Raw genomic sequence first — 17544 nt, forward strand, 5'->3', positions numbered from 1 at the left:
GGAAGGAGAAACCTCTTATATAAACTGTCTCATTTCTTACAGAATAAATTTGAGACATTGCCGCTTCCCAGCAGTTATAAATTTGCAATAAGGACAACTCAAGCCCCAGCTCTTCTCTAAGATGTCTTTCTTTCTCATCCAGTGGGGCCCAGTGGATTTCCATTTCTCCTTCGAGCTCTGGGTTCTCAGTGCTCACCTGATGCCCTGATGGCAGCAGGTTCCATCTACCAACACTGCTCCCAAGTATGTAGGGGGTAGGTGGTCACTTTTTCAGCCCCATGTGTTAGTGGCTGCCACCACCGCCCTTAGTAAGGACCAGTTCATGTCCAAGACACTTGCCCCTAAAGAAAACTGGCACTCCTTCTCATCTTTATTTCAGCTGGAAGAGCTCCCTTGATGTTGTTTTTTTAAAAATTCTTTTTTACATTTATTTATTTTTGAGAAACAGAGTGAGACAAAGCATGAGCAGGGGAGGGGCAGAGAGAGAAAGAGACACAGAATCCAAAGCAGGCTCCAGGCTCTGAGCAAGCGGTCAACACAGAGCCCGATGCGGGACTTGAACCCACGAACTGTGAGATCATAACCTGAGCCGAAGCAGGACGCTCAACCGACTGAGCCACCCAGGCGCCCCTGGAAGAGCTCTCCTTTAAGATCACCAGACTGAGGCTGCTTTGATGCTTCTTAATGCTGTGTCTGTAGGGGCCCAGTGAAAACCAATACCTCTGCCCCCTGTTCCTCATGATCCCATCATTCTTGACTCTCCTCTCCTTTGGAATTCTGTTAAGTTCTCAGACATGTTGCTTTGGGCACTAGAAATACCTGCTTGCCTCCCTTCTGTATCACTTGAAACTCAGAAATGCTTTAACATTTTTGTTTTTGAATGTATACTCCTACAAATTTGAGATTCATCACCCCCTTCTTACCAGTACCCAGACTTTTTTTTTTTTTTAAATTTTTTCAACGTTTTTTATTTATTTTTGGGACAGAGAGAGACAGAGCATGAACGGGGGAGGGGCAGAGAGAGAGGGAGACACAGAATCAGAAACAGGCTCCAGGCTCCGAGCCATCAGCCCAGAGCCTGACGCGGGGCTCAAACTCACGGACCGCGAGATGGTGACCTGGCTGAAGTCGGACGCTTAACCGACTGCGCCACCCAGGCGCCCCACCAGTACCCAGACTTTTAAAGTATTCACATCTCTTCCACACCGCCCTTGTGTTTTTAGGAACTTAGTCCTGCCCTTAGCTCTAGGAATGGTCTGGTTTGGCTTAAGCCAAGCTGCATCATCTATTCTTCCAGTAAAAATTACTGAGTAATGACCGAAACTTCTCCAAGTTAGGATGAATCTCAGGACTTTCACTCACAAAGTCGGATAAAAGTGCTCTCACTCCCTCTACTGGTCATGACAAAGGGAGCATGTGGCTGGAGGCCATCCTACACAGATTGAAGTAACTGCCGGAACTTGTATGGAAAAATCATTGTTGTTCTCCACTTTGGAGGACTTTATTACTTATTCCAAAGAATAATTGGCCAAACGAATTGAGAAATTTCTCTTTGAGAATAGAGTTCCCAGTCACTCATTCATATGTGTGTGTGTGTATGTATGTATGTTTGTGTGTGTGTATGTGTGTGTGTGTGTATGTATATATATGTATATATGTGTATATATACATATATATACACATATATACATATATATACATATATATATGGAGAGAGAGAGAGCTTACTGATGGAAAAGCTCTATCCTTCAGATTCTATTTTTTCAAAGCTAGCAGTTACTCAGAACCAAGAGTAAACAGATAGGGAATCAGTTTGAGTAATAGTATTTCTCTTGTGTGTGTGTGTGTTTTTTTAAGGAAAATTTCTTGTGAATGGTTTCCTTGATGCTAAAACACTGGACCTGAAGGCAGCATCTCTTCTTGGAGCAAATATGACCACTTATATTCACGATAAGGAGGAAAAAAACTGTCCATTTCTCTTTTTTAAATATTTATTTATTTTTGAGAGAGAGACAGAGTGTGAGCAGGGGAGGGGCAGAAAGAGAGGCAGACAGAGAATCCAAAGCAGGCTCCAGGCTCTGAGCTGTGAGTGCAGAGCCCGACTTGGGGCTCAAATGCACAAACCACAAGACCATGACCTGAGTTGAAGTTGGACACCCAACCAACTGAGCCACCCACATGCCCCAAAAATGTCCATATCATAATTGCACCTGGCAAACACTGGATTTTCTCTGACGTTGTTAAATAGCAGATTCTACTGATATCTCAAAATAGCTAATCCTTAAAAAAAAAGTGTTAGCACCTGAACATTCTTTCTTAAAGGCTAAAACCTCAAGTGCATTTTGTCAAATTGCCAAGGCAACCATGAGCACTGTCATATTGACACCTGCATGTGACATCATAGGGTGCAGACATTGTAAAGAAGATGTTTAAAAGGAGAACGAATACTTTGTTTAGTCTGGTACTCAACCAAACAGGGCAGGAGGCCCCATGGCTCCCTGCCTGACCTCCCACATAGCATGGATGTGTTGAAGTTCCTATTTTATTAACCGTTACCACTTCCTTTTAATTCTCAAAAACCCCCTGATGATCCATTTCCTCAAAGGAGACAGATGTGATCAAGTTTAACAAGAATCATTCTCTAAGAAGTCGTTTCCCACATTGGTCTAAAGACCCTTAAATTGGTCCTATTTTTTTTTTTTTAATTTTAATGTTTATTTATTTTTTGAGAGACAGAGACAGAGCATGAGCAGGGGAGGGGCAGCAAGAGAGGGAGTCACAGAATCTGAAGCAGGCTCCAGGCTCTGAGCTGTCAGCACAGAGCCAGACATGGGGCTCGAACTCACAGACCGTGAGATCATGACCTGAGGCGAAGTCGGACACTTAACCGACTGGGCCACCCAGGGGCCCATAAATTGGTCCTATTTTTAAAAATACCTCTGATAAAGGAATTTTCCTCAGTAACTTAAACTCCGGGTTGTTGTTGTTATCGTTGCTGTTTTTTCAAATAATTACACAATTATTTTAAGACCATGGTAAGAAAGACATAGTACAGATCTTATCAATATCTCCTTTGAGGAAGAACTCATTCTGAAGTTTACTTGAAATAGGACATGAGAAAGTCAGATTTCTTTAATAGCTGACAAGCTTTTTCACAAATTTACTTATGATAGTTTGCAGAGGAACAAATAACTAAATGGAGATTGTCTTTGGGGCTTGGATTTCCTAATCCAAACTGGAAAATATCTAAGATCCTTCACAGCAACTTCCTTGAGAAATAAAACAGCCATCTTGTCTTTTTGAGAGAACTGTGAAGTTGAGGAAGATGTTTCATTAAAAACAAAAAAAGCTTTATTGAGATATAATTGATATAAAAAATGGACGTATTTAATACATACAATTTTATGAGTTTGTAGCAATGCATACATAGGCAAATAAGAATTTTCAAGTGTCTAGTGGAGATCTGTTTTTTCACTTTAGGTAAACAAAGGGAGGGAGGGAGAAGCAGGCTCCAGGCTCTGAGCTGTGAGCACAGAGACCAACTTGGGGCTCGAACCCACAAACCGCAAGAACAAAGTGACAAAAACAATTTGAAGGAGCTTTGCCATCTTTTAAGACAATTCAATCACCTCAATGCAAAAACCAAGATGAAATGAATGTTAAGGGCCCAGATTAAGAGAAAACTTAGTGAACAGAAATCCCTCCTTTCAATTTCTTTTTTTTTTTTTTTTTTTTTTTTTTTAACATTTTTTTATTTATTTTTGGGACAGAGAGAGACAGAGCATGAACGGGGGAGGGGCAGAGAGAGAGGGAGACACAGAATCCGAAACAGGCTCCAGGCTCCGAGCCATCGGCCCAGAGCCTGACGCGGGGCTCGAACTCACGGACCGCGAGATCGTGACCTGGCTGAAGTCGGACGCTTAACCGACTGCGCCACCCAGGCGCCCCTCAATTTCTTTTGATTAACACAAAGTGCCTATTGTATGGAAGTAAACAAGAGATATGATGTGAATTTAATTGCACATAGTACCTAGCATATAACCCAGGAAGCGGAAGTTTATCTCTAAACGTGACAGCAAGACATTAAAACCAAAAGCCGTTTTATCTATCAGTGATGTTGGTACTCAAAGTAGTCCAGTTAAAACCGACATCCTCTTGAAAAAGAGAAATATACTGAAGAGAGATGCAGGGAACTTGGGAGGGGCCTCAGGACTGCTGACAGCAAGGATAATGCAGTGGTCAAAGGAAAGTGAGTCCCAGAGGGAAACCAGGGAGGTGTGAAAGGGCCCAGTTATGAGGGCCACAGGAGAGAAGACATGGGCAGGGTCGTCCCCGGGGTGAAAATGGGAGAAAACCAGCGGTGAAATAAATGTGTGCATGTGGAAGACGCATCTGCAGAGGCACTAACAGCAGGACCTAGATCTAGATCCAAGTACCCGATTTAAAAAAAAAAAAAAAAAAAGACTAGAAATCTAAAACCTAAGACTGCAAGCCTAGCCATGTAACATCTAGAAGGTTCTTTCTAGATCTATTTACTTTCTCTCTATGCCCACTGAGAAGAGCAGTAACAACAGAGTACTCTTTGCTCTCCTGGTTTAAACTTTACAGGGGATCTGCGGGGACCGTGGGGTCAGCTGAGATTACAGTGGGAAGAGTTTGTGGAAGCAGGGTTGACAGTAGGTCTTGTCATCCTGCTCCCTGAAGACGCCTTTTGACAACTGTGTCAGGCAGAAAGCACAGACAAAGTGCTCAGGATGGAACTTGTGGCCCATGGCACTGATGCAGCGGCCGGTGATGGGCTGCCCGCACCCGCGGCACAGTGTTCCTCGGCGCTGGTGGTAATGCAGCTCACAGTAGGGACGTCCGTCCAGTTCAAAGAAGGATCCAGCAGAAAAACTGCTGAAGCAGTCCTGGGGTGGGGATGGAGGGGCGAAGAGAAAGAAAAGGCATGCAGAAGTCAAGAAACAGAACATCAGCAAAGTGAAACCGCAGCCTTAAAATTCCTGCCAGTTATCTGGTGGATGGAGGCGAGGATATTACCCGCTTGCAAAGCACGCGAGCAAACACGCCCACGGGGGGCGCTGTGTTTTGTGCCTCCTTTAGCTTCACATCAAACCCTCACCCCAGCTGTGAACCCTCTTACCAGCTGGCGTCCTGGCCTCTCAGAGAGGAGGACTCCCGACTTTCCCTAAATCCAACAGGTGAGTGAGTATACAGACCCCACAAACAAAGCATTCCGGGTGCCAGACGGTGTCCATGGCTGAAAGGTAGTTTTCCAACACTGGGCGGTTGCAGCCACCACACTTGGGTGAGAACATGGCTAAGAAATCCTTCCGGCAGTATGGCTTCTTGTCCTTCTCGTGAAAGCCTGGAGGGGCAAAATCAAGGTGCAGGGTGATACCTTCCACCAAGTGGGAGGCTGAGAAGAAGCCAATGATTTCGGCTTTCCTGAACCCAGTGTCCTCATATTCAAAGCGGGGCCAATAATAGATACTGACCTCAATGGCTCATTATAAGAATACAGGAGATAATGGCGGACGAGTGCGTTAGTGCTGTGCCTGGCTTATCCCTAGTAGTTAGTATTAGAGTCTATTCCTCCTCTGCGCCTTTACTACCCAGGACTTGGCATGGCCCATCTCACCTTATGATTCAGCAATCAGCTCAGATACCACCTTATCATAGAGGCCTCTCATCAGCCCATATCCATCACTTCATTTTTTTTAATTTTTAAAATTTTTATGTTAAATGTTTATTCATTTTTTGAGAAAGAGACAGAGCATGAGTGGGGGAGGGGCAGAGAGACAGGGAGACCTAGAATCTGAAGCAGGTTCCAGGCTCTGAGCTGTCAGCACAGAGCCCAATGTGGGGCTCGAACCCACCAACTGGGAGATCATGACCTGAGCTGAAGGCAGAAGCTTAACTGACTGAGCCACCCAGGCACCCTCACTTCATCTTTTTTAAAAATCATCTTTCTAGTATTTAGCATGATCTGAAACTATCTTTGTGGTCTGTCCTCCATTGTTGGAGCATTAGCTCTGAAATGAGATATCCCTGGTCTTGTCCCATTAAGTCCCTCTAGTACCTAAAACAGCCCCTGAAGAAAAGTGCCTAATATTTAAAAAGAAGGTAATACGAAATAATAACTTCCAAATGCATGCAAGGTTCTAGATGTAATAATTCCAACCATATAAAGACTTAAGCAAAAATGAGTGGGTTCCTCTTTAAACCAGGAATGAGAAAACTGTGGTAAAAATGGCTCAAATATCAAAGGCAAGTTAAACATCAATAAATTTAGCTCCATTAAAAATACCATATCAATGACTTGTGCATGACCAAAAGTACCATAAGCAAAGCCAACACAGGATAAACTGAAGAAAATATTTGCCAAATATATCTCAAAAGAATAGGGGGAGGGTGGACGAAAGCAAATAAGTTAAACAACATTGTGAGGAAGCAGCCAGTCAAATCAAGAACATTTAATAAGACATAGGTTCCAGTTTCTTAAGAAACCAATGGTATTTAAAAAAGGGAAGAGAAGATCATTACAGGATTTTTATTCTGAGAGACAAAACCATCAAGTGCAATGCATACACTTTCCTTGGACCCAACTGATTCAAATAAACAAAGTAAATGATGTGTTTTAGAAATCTAACATAAAAGATCTGTACGCTGAAAACTATAGAAACCTTATGAAAGAAATTGAATAAGACACAAAGAAATGGAAAAACATACCATGCTCATGGATTGGAAGAACAAATATTGATAAAATGTCTATACTACCCAAGGCAATCTACACGTTCAATGCAATCCCTATCAAAATAACACCAGCATTCTTCACAGAGCTAGAACAAACTATTCTAAAATGTGTAGGTAACCAAAAAGACCCCAAATAGCCAAAGTAATGTTGAAAAAGAAAACCAAAGCTAGAGGCATCACAATTCTGGACTTTAAGCTGTATTACAAAGCTGTAATCTTCAAGACAGTAAGATACTGGTACTTTTAAAAAAGACTCATAGATTAATGGAACAGAAATGGACCCACAAATGTATGGCCAACTCATCTTTGACAAAGTAGGAAAGGGTATCCAACAGAAAAAAGACAGTCTCTTCAGCCAATGGTGCTGGGAAATCTGGAACAGCAACATGCAGAAGAATGAAACTGGACCACTTTCTTACATCATACACAAAAATAAACTCAAAATGGATGAAAGACCTAAATGTGAGAAAGGAAACCATCAAAATCCTAGGGGAGAAAATGGGCAGCAACCTCTTAGACCACAGTCACAGCAACTTCTTATGAGACAAGTAACTAGAGGCAAGAGAAAGAAAAGCAAAAATGAACTATTGGGATTTCAAGATAAAATCTTCTGCACAGCAAAGGAAACAATCAACAAAACTGAAAGGCAGCGGATGGAATGAGAGAAGATATTTGGAAATAACATGTTGGATAAACGGTTAATATCCAGAATCTATAAAGAACTTACCAAACTCAACACCTGAAAAACACATAATCCAGTGAAGAAATGGGCAGAAGACGTGAATAGACACTTTTCCAAAGAAGACATCAAATGGCTAACAAACACATGAAAAGATGCTCAACATTGCTCACCATCAGGGAAATACAAATCAAAACCATAATGGGCTATTACCTCACACCTGTCAGAATGGCTAAAATTAAAAACACAAGAACGACAGATGTTGGCACGGATGTGGAGAAAGGGGAACCCTCTTGCATTATTGGTGGAAATGCAAACTGGTACAGCCACTCTGGAAAATAGTGTGGAGATTCCTCAAAATATTAAAAACAGAACTATCCTACGACCCAGCACTACTGGATATTTATCCAAAGGACACAAAAATGCTGATTCAAGAGGGCACATGCACCCCCATGTTTATAGCAGCGCTATCAACAACAGCTGGATTATGGAAAGAGCCCAAATGCCCATCAACCGAGGAATGGATAAAGATGTGTTATATATATGTATATGTATATGTGTGTGTGTGTGTGTGTGTGTGTGTGTGTGTGTGTGTATATACGTATATACGTATATATATCTCCACAATGGAATACTACTCAGCGATCAAAAAGAATGAAATCTTGCCATCTGCAACAACATGGACAGAACTGGAGCGTATTATGCTAAGTGAAGTCCGTCAGTCAGAGAAAGACAAATATATAATTTCTCTCATATGTGGAATTTAAGGAACAAAACAGATGATCATAGGGGAAGGGAAGGAAAAATAAGACAAAAACAGAGGGAGAGGCCAACCATAAGAAACTCTTAAATACAGAGAAGAAACTGAGGGTTGCTGGAGGGGAGGTGGATGGCGGGGGAGGGGAATGGGCTGAATGGGTGATGGGCATTAAGGAGGGCACTTGTTAGGATGAGCACTGGGTGTTATATATAAGTGATGATTAATCACTAGGCTCTATTCCTGAAGCCAATTCTACACTGTATATTAACTAACTTGCATTTAAATAAATTAATTTAAAAAAAGAAACCTGAGAAATTTAGATATGGGTTTTAAATGATAATGAGGAATTAATAACTTCATCAAGTGTGAAAGTAGTTATGTTAAAAAAAAAAAAAAGTCCTTCTGTCCTTCTCAGATGCATGCTGAAGTATTTAATGGTGAGGTGACAAGATTTCTACAATTTGCTTTTAAATATTCCAGCAAGAAAATGGGGTAGATAGGCGGGTAGAGGGTAGAGGATTTTAGTTCAGTGAAACACGGACACTTGGTGAAGCCAGGCAGCAAGCAATTTCCATAACAAAAAAATTTAACCAATTTGTTGAAATGTAAGAGCTTTCTCTTTAATACTGGACATTTTCACTGTTGGGCTCATGCTAGAAAACCCTGGGCTTGAGTCTTATACATCCTACGTCTGGATAAAGAAGGATGAGAAACCCAAAGTTATTAATTTTTTTAAACACCTTAAAATAAGTCCTCCTCACAAAGAGACAAATAGCACAAGAAGAAATACTTTTAGTAGTAATATATTCAACATTAGTAAGCCATGAAATTCAGAAGAAAAAAGTAAAGTTCTAATTTTTTCTAATTAGTAGTTTAGTTTCTAATTTTAGCTAAGTAGTAAAAACAGTGTTAAGTAAGTCTACCCAATACTGGAAAATACATGGAGTGAGTCACATATTTATATATTCCTGGTGAGAAAGTTAAATGTTAGTATTCTTTTGGGTAAATATTTGGTAATGCGTGTCAAGAATTAAAAAAAAAGGGGCGCCTGGGTGGCGCAGTCGGTTAAGCGTCCGACTTCAGCCAGGTCACGATCTCGCGGTCCGTGAGTTCGAGCCCCGCGTCGGGCTCTGGGCTGATGGCTCGGAGCCTGGAGCCTGTTTCGGATTCTGTGTCTCCCTCTCTCTCTGCCCCTCCCCCGTTCATGCTCTGTCTCTCTCTGTCCCAAAAATAAATAAAAAACGTTGAAAAAAAAAAAATTAAAAAAAAAAAAAAAAGAATTAAAAAAAAAGATATAGATATCTTTCTCCTGGGAATTAATCCATACAAATATTCAAAAGAAGAAAATGTTATGTTTAAAGAAATTCATAGCAGCCTTACTAATACACAAGAGGTAATCTACTATTATGAACATAGTTGTTTACAATATTTGGTACTACAAATAAAGCTTCAATAAACATCTTTAAGCACATAATCTTTTATAATTTGTTTACATAAAGCCTGAATGGAATAATTGATATTATTAAAATTTATTATTATGAAAGTATGAAACCATGTGAGGAAACGCTTAAGTGAAAAAGAAGGAATTTTAGGTACACAACTTATGTATGCATAAATATTAACAAATGAAGAAAGATATTAGTTTTTATGCTGCATGAGGTTAACAAGGTAATCGGTTATAAGTGAAGATTTCTGCACTGTCTTTTTATGTCTTTACGTTAAAAAAAGAAAAATACAACAAACTAATTCATCTTCAAGTACCTATTTAAGTAATATGTTCCCTCTGCTTGGAAAATCACCTCCCCAAGATTCCCAGAGGGTTTGGGCCTTCACTTAACTGAGGGGGGGACCTGCTTAAAAGAGCAACTGACCCAAGTACCCTATCTCAAACAGCACCCTATCACTCTCTGTCCTAATGTGTGAAGTTATAAGTGACGTATAAGTAGAGTTAGTTAGTTAATTAGTTGGCTAGTTTGATTATTGTCTGTCTCTCTCGCTAGAGCACCTGCACCGCGAGGGCAGGAACCGTGTTTTTTGTCACTGTATCCCTAGGACCTAGAACAGTGCCTGACACACACAGGGCAGTGGCTTAATAAATGTTTATTGAATGAGCAGACGTGTGAACGATATTACACTATTGACACCATCAGCTCCAGAATATGTGTCATTTAGAGCCTCTCCAGGACTAACTAGATTATGTATAAATAGGTGGACTTTTCTGAAAGGAGCTCTCCTTACCATTTATCAGGAGAGTCTGCCTAAAACGAAGGTGACTGTTGGCAACCCTGTTTATGCAGCACCTGCTTTGTCCTGGTTCCAACCGAAAGCTCTGCCTACGGTACTAATTGAAATTAAATTCTTCGCAGCAACCCTCCCATCTTACAAGTGAGAAAAGGGAAGCTCAGAGAAATTACATACAACGAACTAGCCAGTAGAGGACCTAAGGTGCAAATCTAGGCCTAACTTCAAAGCCTAACTTCAGTGTCGCACCCCTAGCTGCACCCTAGTCTTGACCTCTGTGTGGGGACGGATAGTATCAGCTGAGCCCAAATATCATAACCCAATAGCTTTGTAAATATGAGGGTTCTACCTGTACTTCCGCCAAAAGAACAGGTGAGCAAAGTACGCAAGGGCATTGAAAATTGGCCCACCCATGAAACACGGTTGCTAGGAACCCATTTTGATTACTAGCAGCCAGATCCAAAAAGGCAGTAGGAGGAGCCAGGGGTTGGGACCCAAATCGTGCAACTTCAGTCTTCCTGTTATCTCTGGTCACTTTTTGATATCCCTTGCTTTGTTCAGCTATGCTATCTTTGAAGTACGGAAAATTGAATGGACTTCTGAGGCCTACAGATCTAAAAATCTAAACTAATAATTTTATAAGCTTTTCTGTGTTCTTCTAAGGCCCTGAGACAGAGAGGAGCTTACTCCCCCCCCACCCCCCACTTTGTCAAAGAATGTCTAGGTCTGATCAAGGACAATAGCATGCAGGAAGGCCTACCATTTAAGGAAAACAAACCAGCACCCGCAATCCTTGCTTTTGTGTGGCATGGTATTTGTCAAACTTCAGCATGCATCCAACACCTGGAGAGCTTGTCAATATGCAGATTTGCTTGGCCCTACCCCCCCAGCCCCCCGCCAAAGTTTCTGGTTCAGCAGATCTGGGGTGGGGGCCCAAGAATTTGCAGTGATGCTCCATAAAGCAAGCGACATAAAACTGAACTTGCCTGTAAATGGGTGTTACTTGAGAAAATCGTTAAGACATGCCAACTGACCTAGGAATGACCCTCATCTAGGCATTTGCAGGGTAGCTGGTCTCCAGAATGACACAGCAGGGAAGGAACTGCCTCTGGTGAGTCTCAGGAGAGGAATCAAAAGCAATCAGCCAAAGTTGCTGTGATGCCCCCGCATTTAGTGATCCAATAAACTGAGAAAGTTTCAGCAGTCACTTTCCTGGAGGCTCTCTCTGGGGCCAATTACCTCTGGAGGACAGATGAGAAACACTAACAATTAAAAGTGTCACAGAGAGAGAGAGAGGTGTCTATACTCTGGTGAGGCTCTTAACCACAGGGGAAATTAGGGAGCACCTGCATGGCCTGGATAATGAACAATTTAAAAAGAAAGACACAGGCACTGAGGACCTGGTCCCCACGGGGGGATGCTAAGGCCTGATAGCTTAGAAAGTTGAGCCTTAAAGAGGAACTTTCTGAACTGAAACAAAAATGCAGATGAATTTAATTTCCCGGAAGGCTCGGTGGTTAAGCTGTCATTATAGAAACTCTGTATGACTATGTGACTCAAGGTGAGGCGGATGCCACCTAATTAACGGACCAACCATATGGCAGGAGACCCATTTGCAGAAAGCAAAAGATAAAAACAAAAATATAAGCTAGGAGGAGCATCTGATTAATAAATGGCCTTCTTTTGTCAGGTGTATCAATAAATGTTTTAAGTGTGGTCTGGTGAGTATGTAAGGTCATAAATGGCCCAATCCACCTCGTCTGTTAAGAGGGGGCGGGAGTCAAAAACAGTGATTATTAGCTACCCTCATGGTGCTTTCTGGTCATCCTATGGATAGGATAATTTTCTCTTGGATCTAACTTCTGTCTCTTCTTGAAATATGCCTGTGTTCTATTGTTCTGCTCTCAGGCAACCTCCATATCATAATCTTAAGGGTTTTTTTTTAATGTTTATATGTATTTTTGAGACAGAGGGAGATAGAGCATGAGCAGGGGAGGGGCAGAGAGAGAGAGAGAGAGAGGGAGACACAGAATCCAAAGCAGGCTCCAGGCTCCGAGCTGTCATCACGGAGCCCAATGTGGGGTTCAAATCCACAAACTGTGGGATCATGACCTGAGCCAAAGTCAGATGCTCAACCAACTGAGCCACCCAGGCGTCCCATCCATATCATAATCATCCATGGGCAGCACTCATTTGCTAACTGTTCTACTCAACTAACTCTAATACCTCTATGGCTACCAGTACAATACAAATTTACCACGACACACTTTCATATGATTCAGATTAAATCTCAATTAAAAAAAAAAATCCTGCTTAACTAAAGTGCAATCTGGAAACGAAATACCTAATGATTTGTGAAGAGCATTGAACAAGCTTCAGTGAACAAGCAAATTACTACAAAGCACTTTGCTAGTGCATTGTGTCAGTGCTACTGTATCTGGGTCTATTGTCAAATAAAGTGAACCTTGTGGGTGCCAAGAAAGTGAAGATATCCAACAGCAGAAGAAGAATCGAGTCTACGTCAAGCGGCAGTTGTGATGATGTAGAAGAAGCATGGAACCTGCAGAAATGGGACCTGAGTTTCAATTCCATCTCTTTGACTCTAACTGTATAACTTTAAGAAAATTACTTTCCCTCCCGGGGCTCAGTGTTTCCATTTATAATTAGATTACGTGTAGGATAAAAATATTCTTACAAGACTGCAGTGGGGGTTAAATGATTCACAGTTAGGAATATACATAATAACATGCCTGACATTTACGTGAGTCTCTATGTCAGTGAAGGGCAGGATACATGGGACTATTTTCATTCTCTCTTGAAATACCACCAACATGATAAAGAATGATTTACATTAGAAACACCCATAAGGAATAAGAGAAAAGGAGAGGAGATGCCACAGAGGAGATATCAATACAATTTGGCAAAACTTTAAGTAGGTATAAGAGTGGCAACTAGCTTGGCAGGAAACAAGAAAATGAAGCCTGCGGTTCTGCAAAGGGGGGGTACCAAGGCAATGCAAGCTGGGGTTCCACAGCATCAGAGGGGCTCAGAAATCGAATGTACAAGATAGTTTTCAAGTCTGGAAACAAGATTGGCTGGAAGTCTGAAGAGCTGTTAGATCAGATCCCCCACCCTGCCACAAAATGCAGTGATTAATTCTGGAAATATCAAACCAGAGTGTGTCAAGCCCTGAAAGGCCTAAAATAATAATATTCAGGGGTTTCCCAGCAAAATGCCTACAGCATGCTACCTGAGTATCACACAGCTGAGTCCACCAGCCAACAAGTTCTGCTTGTACCACAGAGCTCCCAATTAACCTTTTAGTGTCTCATTCTTAAACAGGAAATGGACAACCAAAGATCAGCAGCATTTGACAAAGACCGGTGTAACAAGATGTAAGGCACAAGCGATGTAACAGATGTCAGATTTCTTTTTCTTTTTAACAGACAGAGCACAAGTGGGGGAGGGGCAGAGAGAGAGAGAGAGACAAACACACAGACAGACAGAATCTGAAGCAGGCTCCAGGCTCTGAGCCTTCAGTACAGAGCCCGACCCTGGCTCGAACCCACAAACTGTGAGATTACGACCTGAGCCAAAGTCGGATGCTTAACTGACTGAGCCACCCAGGCGCCCCAGTAATAGATGTCAGATTTCAAAGTGACATTTAGGACATCCCTCAAAGTAGAGAGCCATGGGCTGTTTACACAATTCTTGAACTCCTCACTCACACTGAGGATCTAAAACAGGTCAAGAGAAAGGAAAACTGAGAGAGGGACTTCTTTGGAAAAAAAACTGTATGGGTGCTTCATCGCCACCACCACCAAGAGGGATGAGGTATGCTTCCAGGTAACCTCAAGTCAAGAGAGAGACTTCAATAGGGCCACTCAGAGAGCTGGATATGTGTCCCCAGCCATCAATGGGATACAGTTGACAGTATTTAACTCACCCCTGGGAAATGTCCACGAGTGAATCTGGCTGAATACAGAGACACAGCTGATAACTAACTGCAAACCCACTGACTGTAAGAAAAACATGCCCGTCCCCCATGGTCTGTATACGAAAGTGTGAGTGACAGAGACATGTGCAACCACTGTAATCACTTCTAAGAGATCACCAGGAGGGAACAATGAAAACCCTACAAAAATAATCTGTGCGGAATGAGTCCTTCAAGAAATGTACCAAGCAGAAAACAGCTAGCTAAGATAAGCGAAGGGTAATCAAGAGTTTGAAATTGAACCTGTACTGAATCCACAAGAGCATCCAAGGGAAAAAAAGAAAAAAGAAAAAAAAAAAGAAAGTTAAACATATGCCAGATCCAGAGAGCATGATGCAAATTTATGGCAGTACTAGGAAAGTTAGTACTTTCCTCCAGGCTTATCTTCCTCCTCCACTGTTTAAACCATGGAGGGGTCAGATATCAGCAACAGGGGTGAGGGGGTGGATGCTAAAGGTAGGAAAGGACAGAGGAAGGGCTAGAACCCCCTTCCCTGGTCTCCCACAGCTTAAAGAGCCAACCAGGGGACAGTAGTGTTCACTTAAAGTTGGATGCTTTAGCTATTACACAGATGGAATTACCCGAGGACTTAGTTGTATGTTTTACGGGGTTTTTTTTTTTTCTAATTTTTTAAAAGTTTGTTTACTTTTGAGAAAGAGAGAGAGAGAGAGAGTGCAAGTGGGAAAGGAGCAGAGAGGGGGACAGAGGATCCCAAAGCAGGCTCTGTGCTAACAGCAGAGAGCCCGACATGGGGCTCAAACCTAAGAACCATGAAATTATGACCTGAGCCAAAGTCCCACACTTGACTGACCGAGCCACCCAGGCACCCCAGGTGTTTTGTGTTTTAAACTGATTTTCTATTTATAACTGTTTATTAAGGGAGTGCCTGGGTGGCTTAGTAGGTTAAGCCTCCAATTCTTGATTTGGGCTCACAGTTCAGGAGTTTGAGCCCCACATTGGGCTCCACTCTAACAGTGCAGAGCCTGCTTAGGATTCTCTCCCTCCCCTGTTTATGCACACATGTGCTCTCTAAATAAATAAATAAATAAATAAATAAATAAATAAATGTTATTTTTCTAATGTTTACCTATTTTTGAAAGAGAGAGAGAATGGCTGGGGAAGGGGCAGAGAGAGAGGGAGACAGAGGATCCAAAGCAAGCTTTGCGCTGGCAACAGAGAGCCCGATGTGGGGCTCAAACTCCCGAACTGTGAGACCATGACCTGAGCCGAAGCTGGATGCTTAACCGACTGAGCCACCAAGGTGCCCCAATAAATAAACTTAAAAAAAAAAAATAACTGTTCATTAAGAGTCACTGGAAATGACATGGGACTGCCCAAATTTTTATTTAGGGGACAGTTGAATTGTTTTCCTACTGAGTGAATTCTAAAAAGACAGGGAAAAAAAAAAAACACAGACAAAAGAAAGAAGCCTTCTGATTCCATGTGTGAGTCATACTAGTTCAAAACAAACATAAAAAGAAGAAGTCAGGGGGAAAAAAAAATCAAGATAATTCAGAAGAAAGGAGAAAAAGAAAACTTGCAAAGAGAGAAAAACAGATCACACAGTGAGTATCAGGGATAAGAACAGAAGCTTAATAAAGACACCTCAACCATGGAAGCTGGAAGACAGGGAAGCCGTGTGTTGAGAATTCGAGGGGGAAATCCTTTCACCTAGAATTCTATGTCCAGGCAACTCAAGGTAGACCACAGAATAACAGTATTTTCAGATAGTCAAGGTCTCAAGACTTTTACTTCTTACTCCTCTTTTCCTAGGAGCTGTTCCACCAACGTAAAGGCAGTAAAAGACCGGGGATCCAGGAAACAGAGGATCCAACAAAAAAGGTAGTAAAGGAGTAAAAGAAATTCCCAGGACAATGACCCAGAATAAGTGCTTCACAGCAGGCCTGAGGAGGAAGCATTTCAGGCTGCGGTGGGAGGGCAGACGTCCCCAAAGCAAAATGAGTGGAACTGACTGCCTACCAGATGTGGCTGACCATTTTGAGAATGATTCCACAACTCTGTCAGATAAATTAGAGCTAGGTGCAATGAAAATTGAGCCAGTGAAAAAGAAATCTAAATATTAACTTCAGGGAGAAAATTAATTTATATGAAAAGGATACCGTGATAGTAAAACTAATTTTTACTGTGTCTCCAAGTGCTGGGCACTGTTCTAAACACAAAACTGCCATTGCACCTCAAAGTCCTCATAATTACCCTGTGAGGTAATTAGTACTGGGCCCATGATGAAGAAAACGAGATACAGAGTGTTAAATGACTTGAATGATATCATATAGCTAATAAATGCCGCAGCCCAGATTCGAACTTGGGCAGTCTGACACTAAAATCTGTGCTCTGCTCCATGGCACCTGGGTGGCTCAGTGGGTTAAGCAGCTGACTTCAGCTCAGGGATGATCTCAGTTTGTGAGTTCGAGCCCCACGACGAGCTCCGCACCGACAGCTCAGATCCTGGAGCCTTTTTCGGATTCTGTGTCTCCTCTCTCCGCCCCTCCTCTGTGCCCGCGAGTGCTCTCTCTCTCTCTCAAAAATAAACATTATAATATAAAAACAACAGTTTTAAAATCTGTGCTCTGCTCTAACCACAGTTTGCTACAAGGCTTAACAATGAACAGTATTTCCATGGTTGTCAATATGTGCACACTGAATACTGGTCTGACCTGTAATTATGACCTGATTTTACATTGAGAGAATGGGGGAGGGGAAGTGTGTTGAGGGTAAGGTGGGATAGTAAATTCTCATCCTCCCCTGTAGAAACTTAATATGTAATGGTTAAAATTAAGGGGGAAAAAATCAATGTATGGTAATATAAGTATATTCCTTAAAATACACAAGTACATAACAGAAGAAAAAAGCTGAAAACATTTGGAGACGATAACTGGATCTGGGGGTGGAGAAAGGAAAAGCAAGGGATTGATCTTTTTCAGTATTACCCTTAATGTAATATTTGAGCTTTTTTTTTTTTTTTCGAGGGGGGTGTGGGGCGCAGGTGAGCAAGGGGCAGAGAAAATCCCAGGATGGGCAGAGGCAGGGGGTGGAGAGAGAGCTAGAGAGAAAGAGAGAGAGAGAAGCGGGGCTCACCCAAAGGGGCGCTCGAGC

General features: G+C 42.0%; 1 protein-coding gene across 2 annotated transcripts in view; it reads right to left on the minus strand.

Annotated features, from left to right (window-relative positions):
* Positions 1-4083: 4083 nt before the first annotated feature.
* Positions 4084-17544, minus strand: part of LPXN (leupaxin) — a 41196-nt gene continuing 27735 nt past the window's right edge. For both annotated transcript variants that reach the window (XM_058689077.1, XM_058689076.1), the window contains exons 8-9: positions 5220-5368; positions 4084-4910 (exon numbers count right to left, since the gene is read on the minus strand). In XM_058689077.1, the coding sequence (XP_058545060.1) occupies positions 4641-4910; positions 5220-5368 (419 nt within the window). In that variant the 3' untranslated portion in view covers positions 4084-4640. The remainder of the gene's footprint in view (positions 4911-5219; positions 5369-17544) is intronic.

Source organism: Neofelis nebulosa, chromosome 10, assembly GCF_028018385.1.
Source record: "Neofelis nebulosa isolate mNeoNeb1 chromosome 10, mNeoNeb1.pri, whole genome shotgun sequence".
In the NCBI taxonomy this organism is placed as follows: Eukaryota; Metazoa; Chordata; class Mammalia; order Carnivora; family Felidae; genus Neofelis; species Neofelis nebulosa.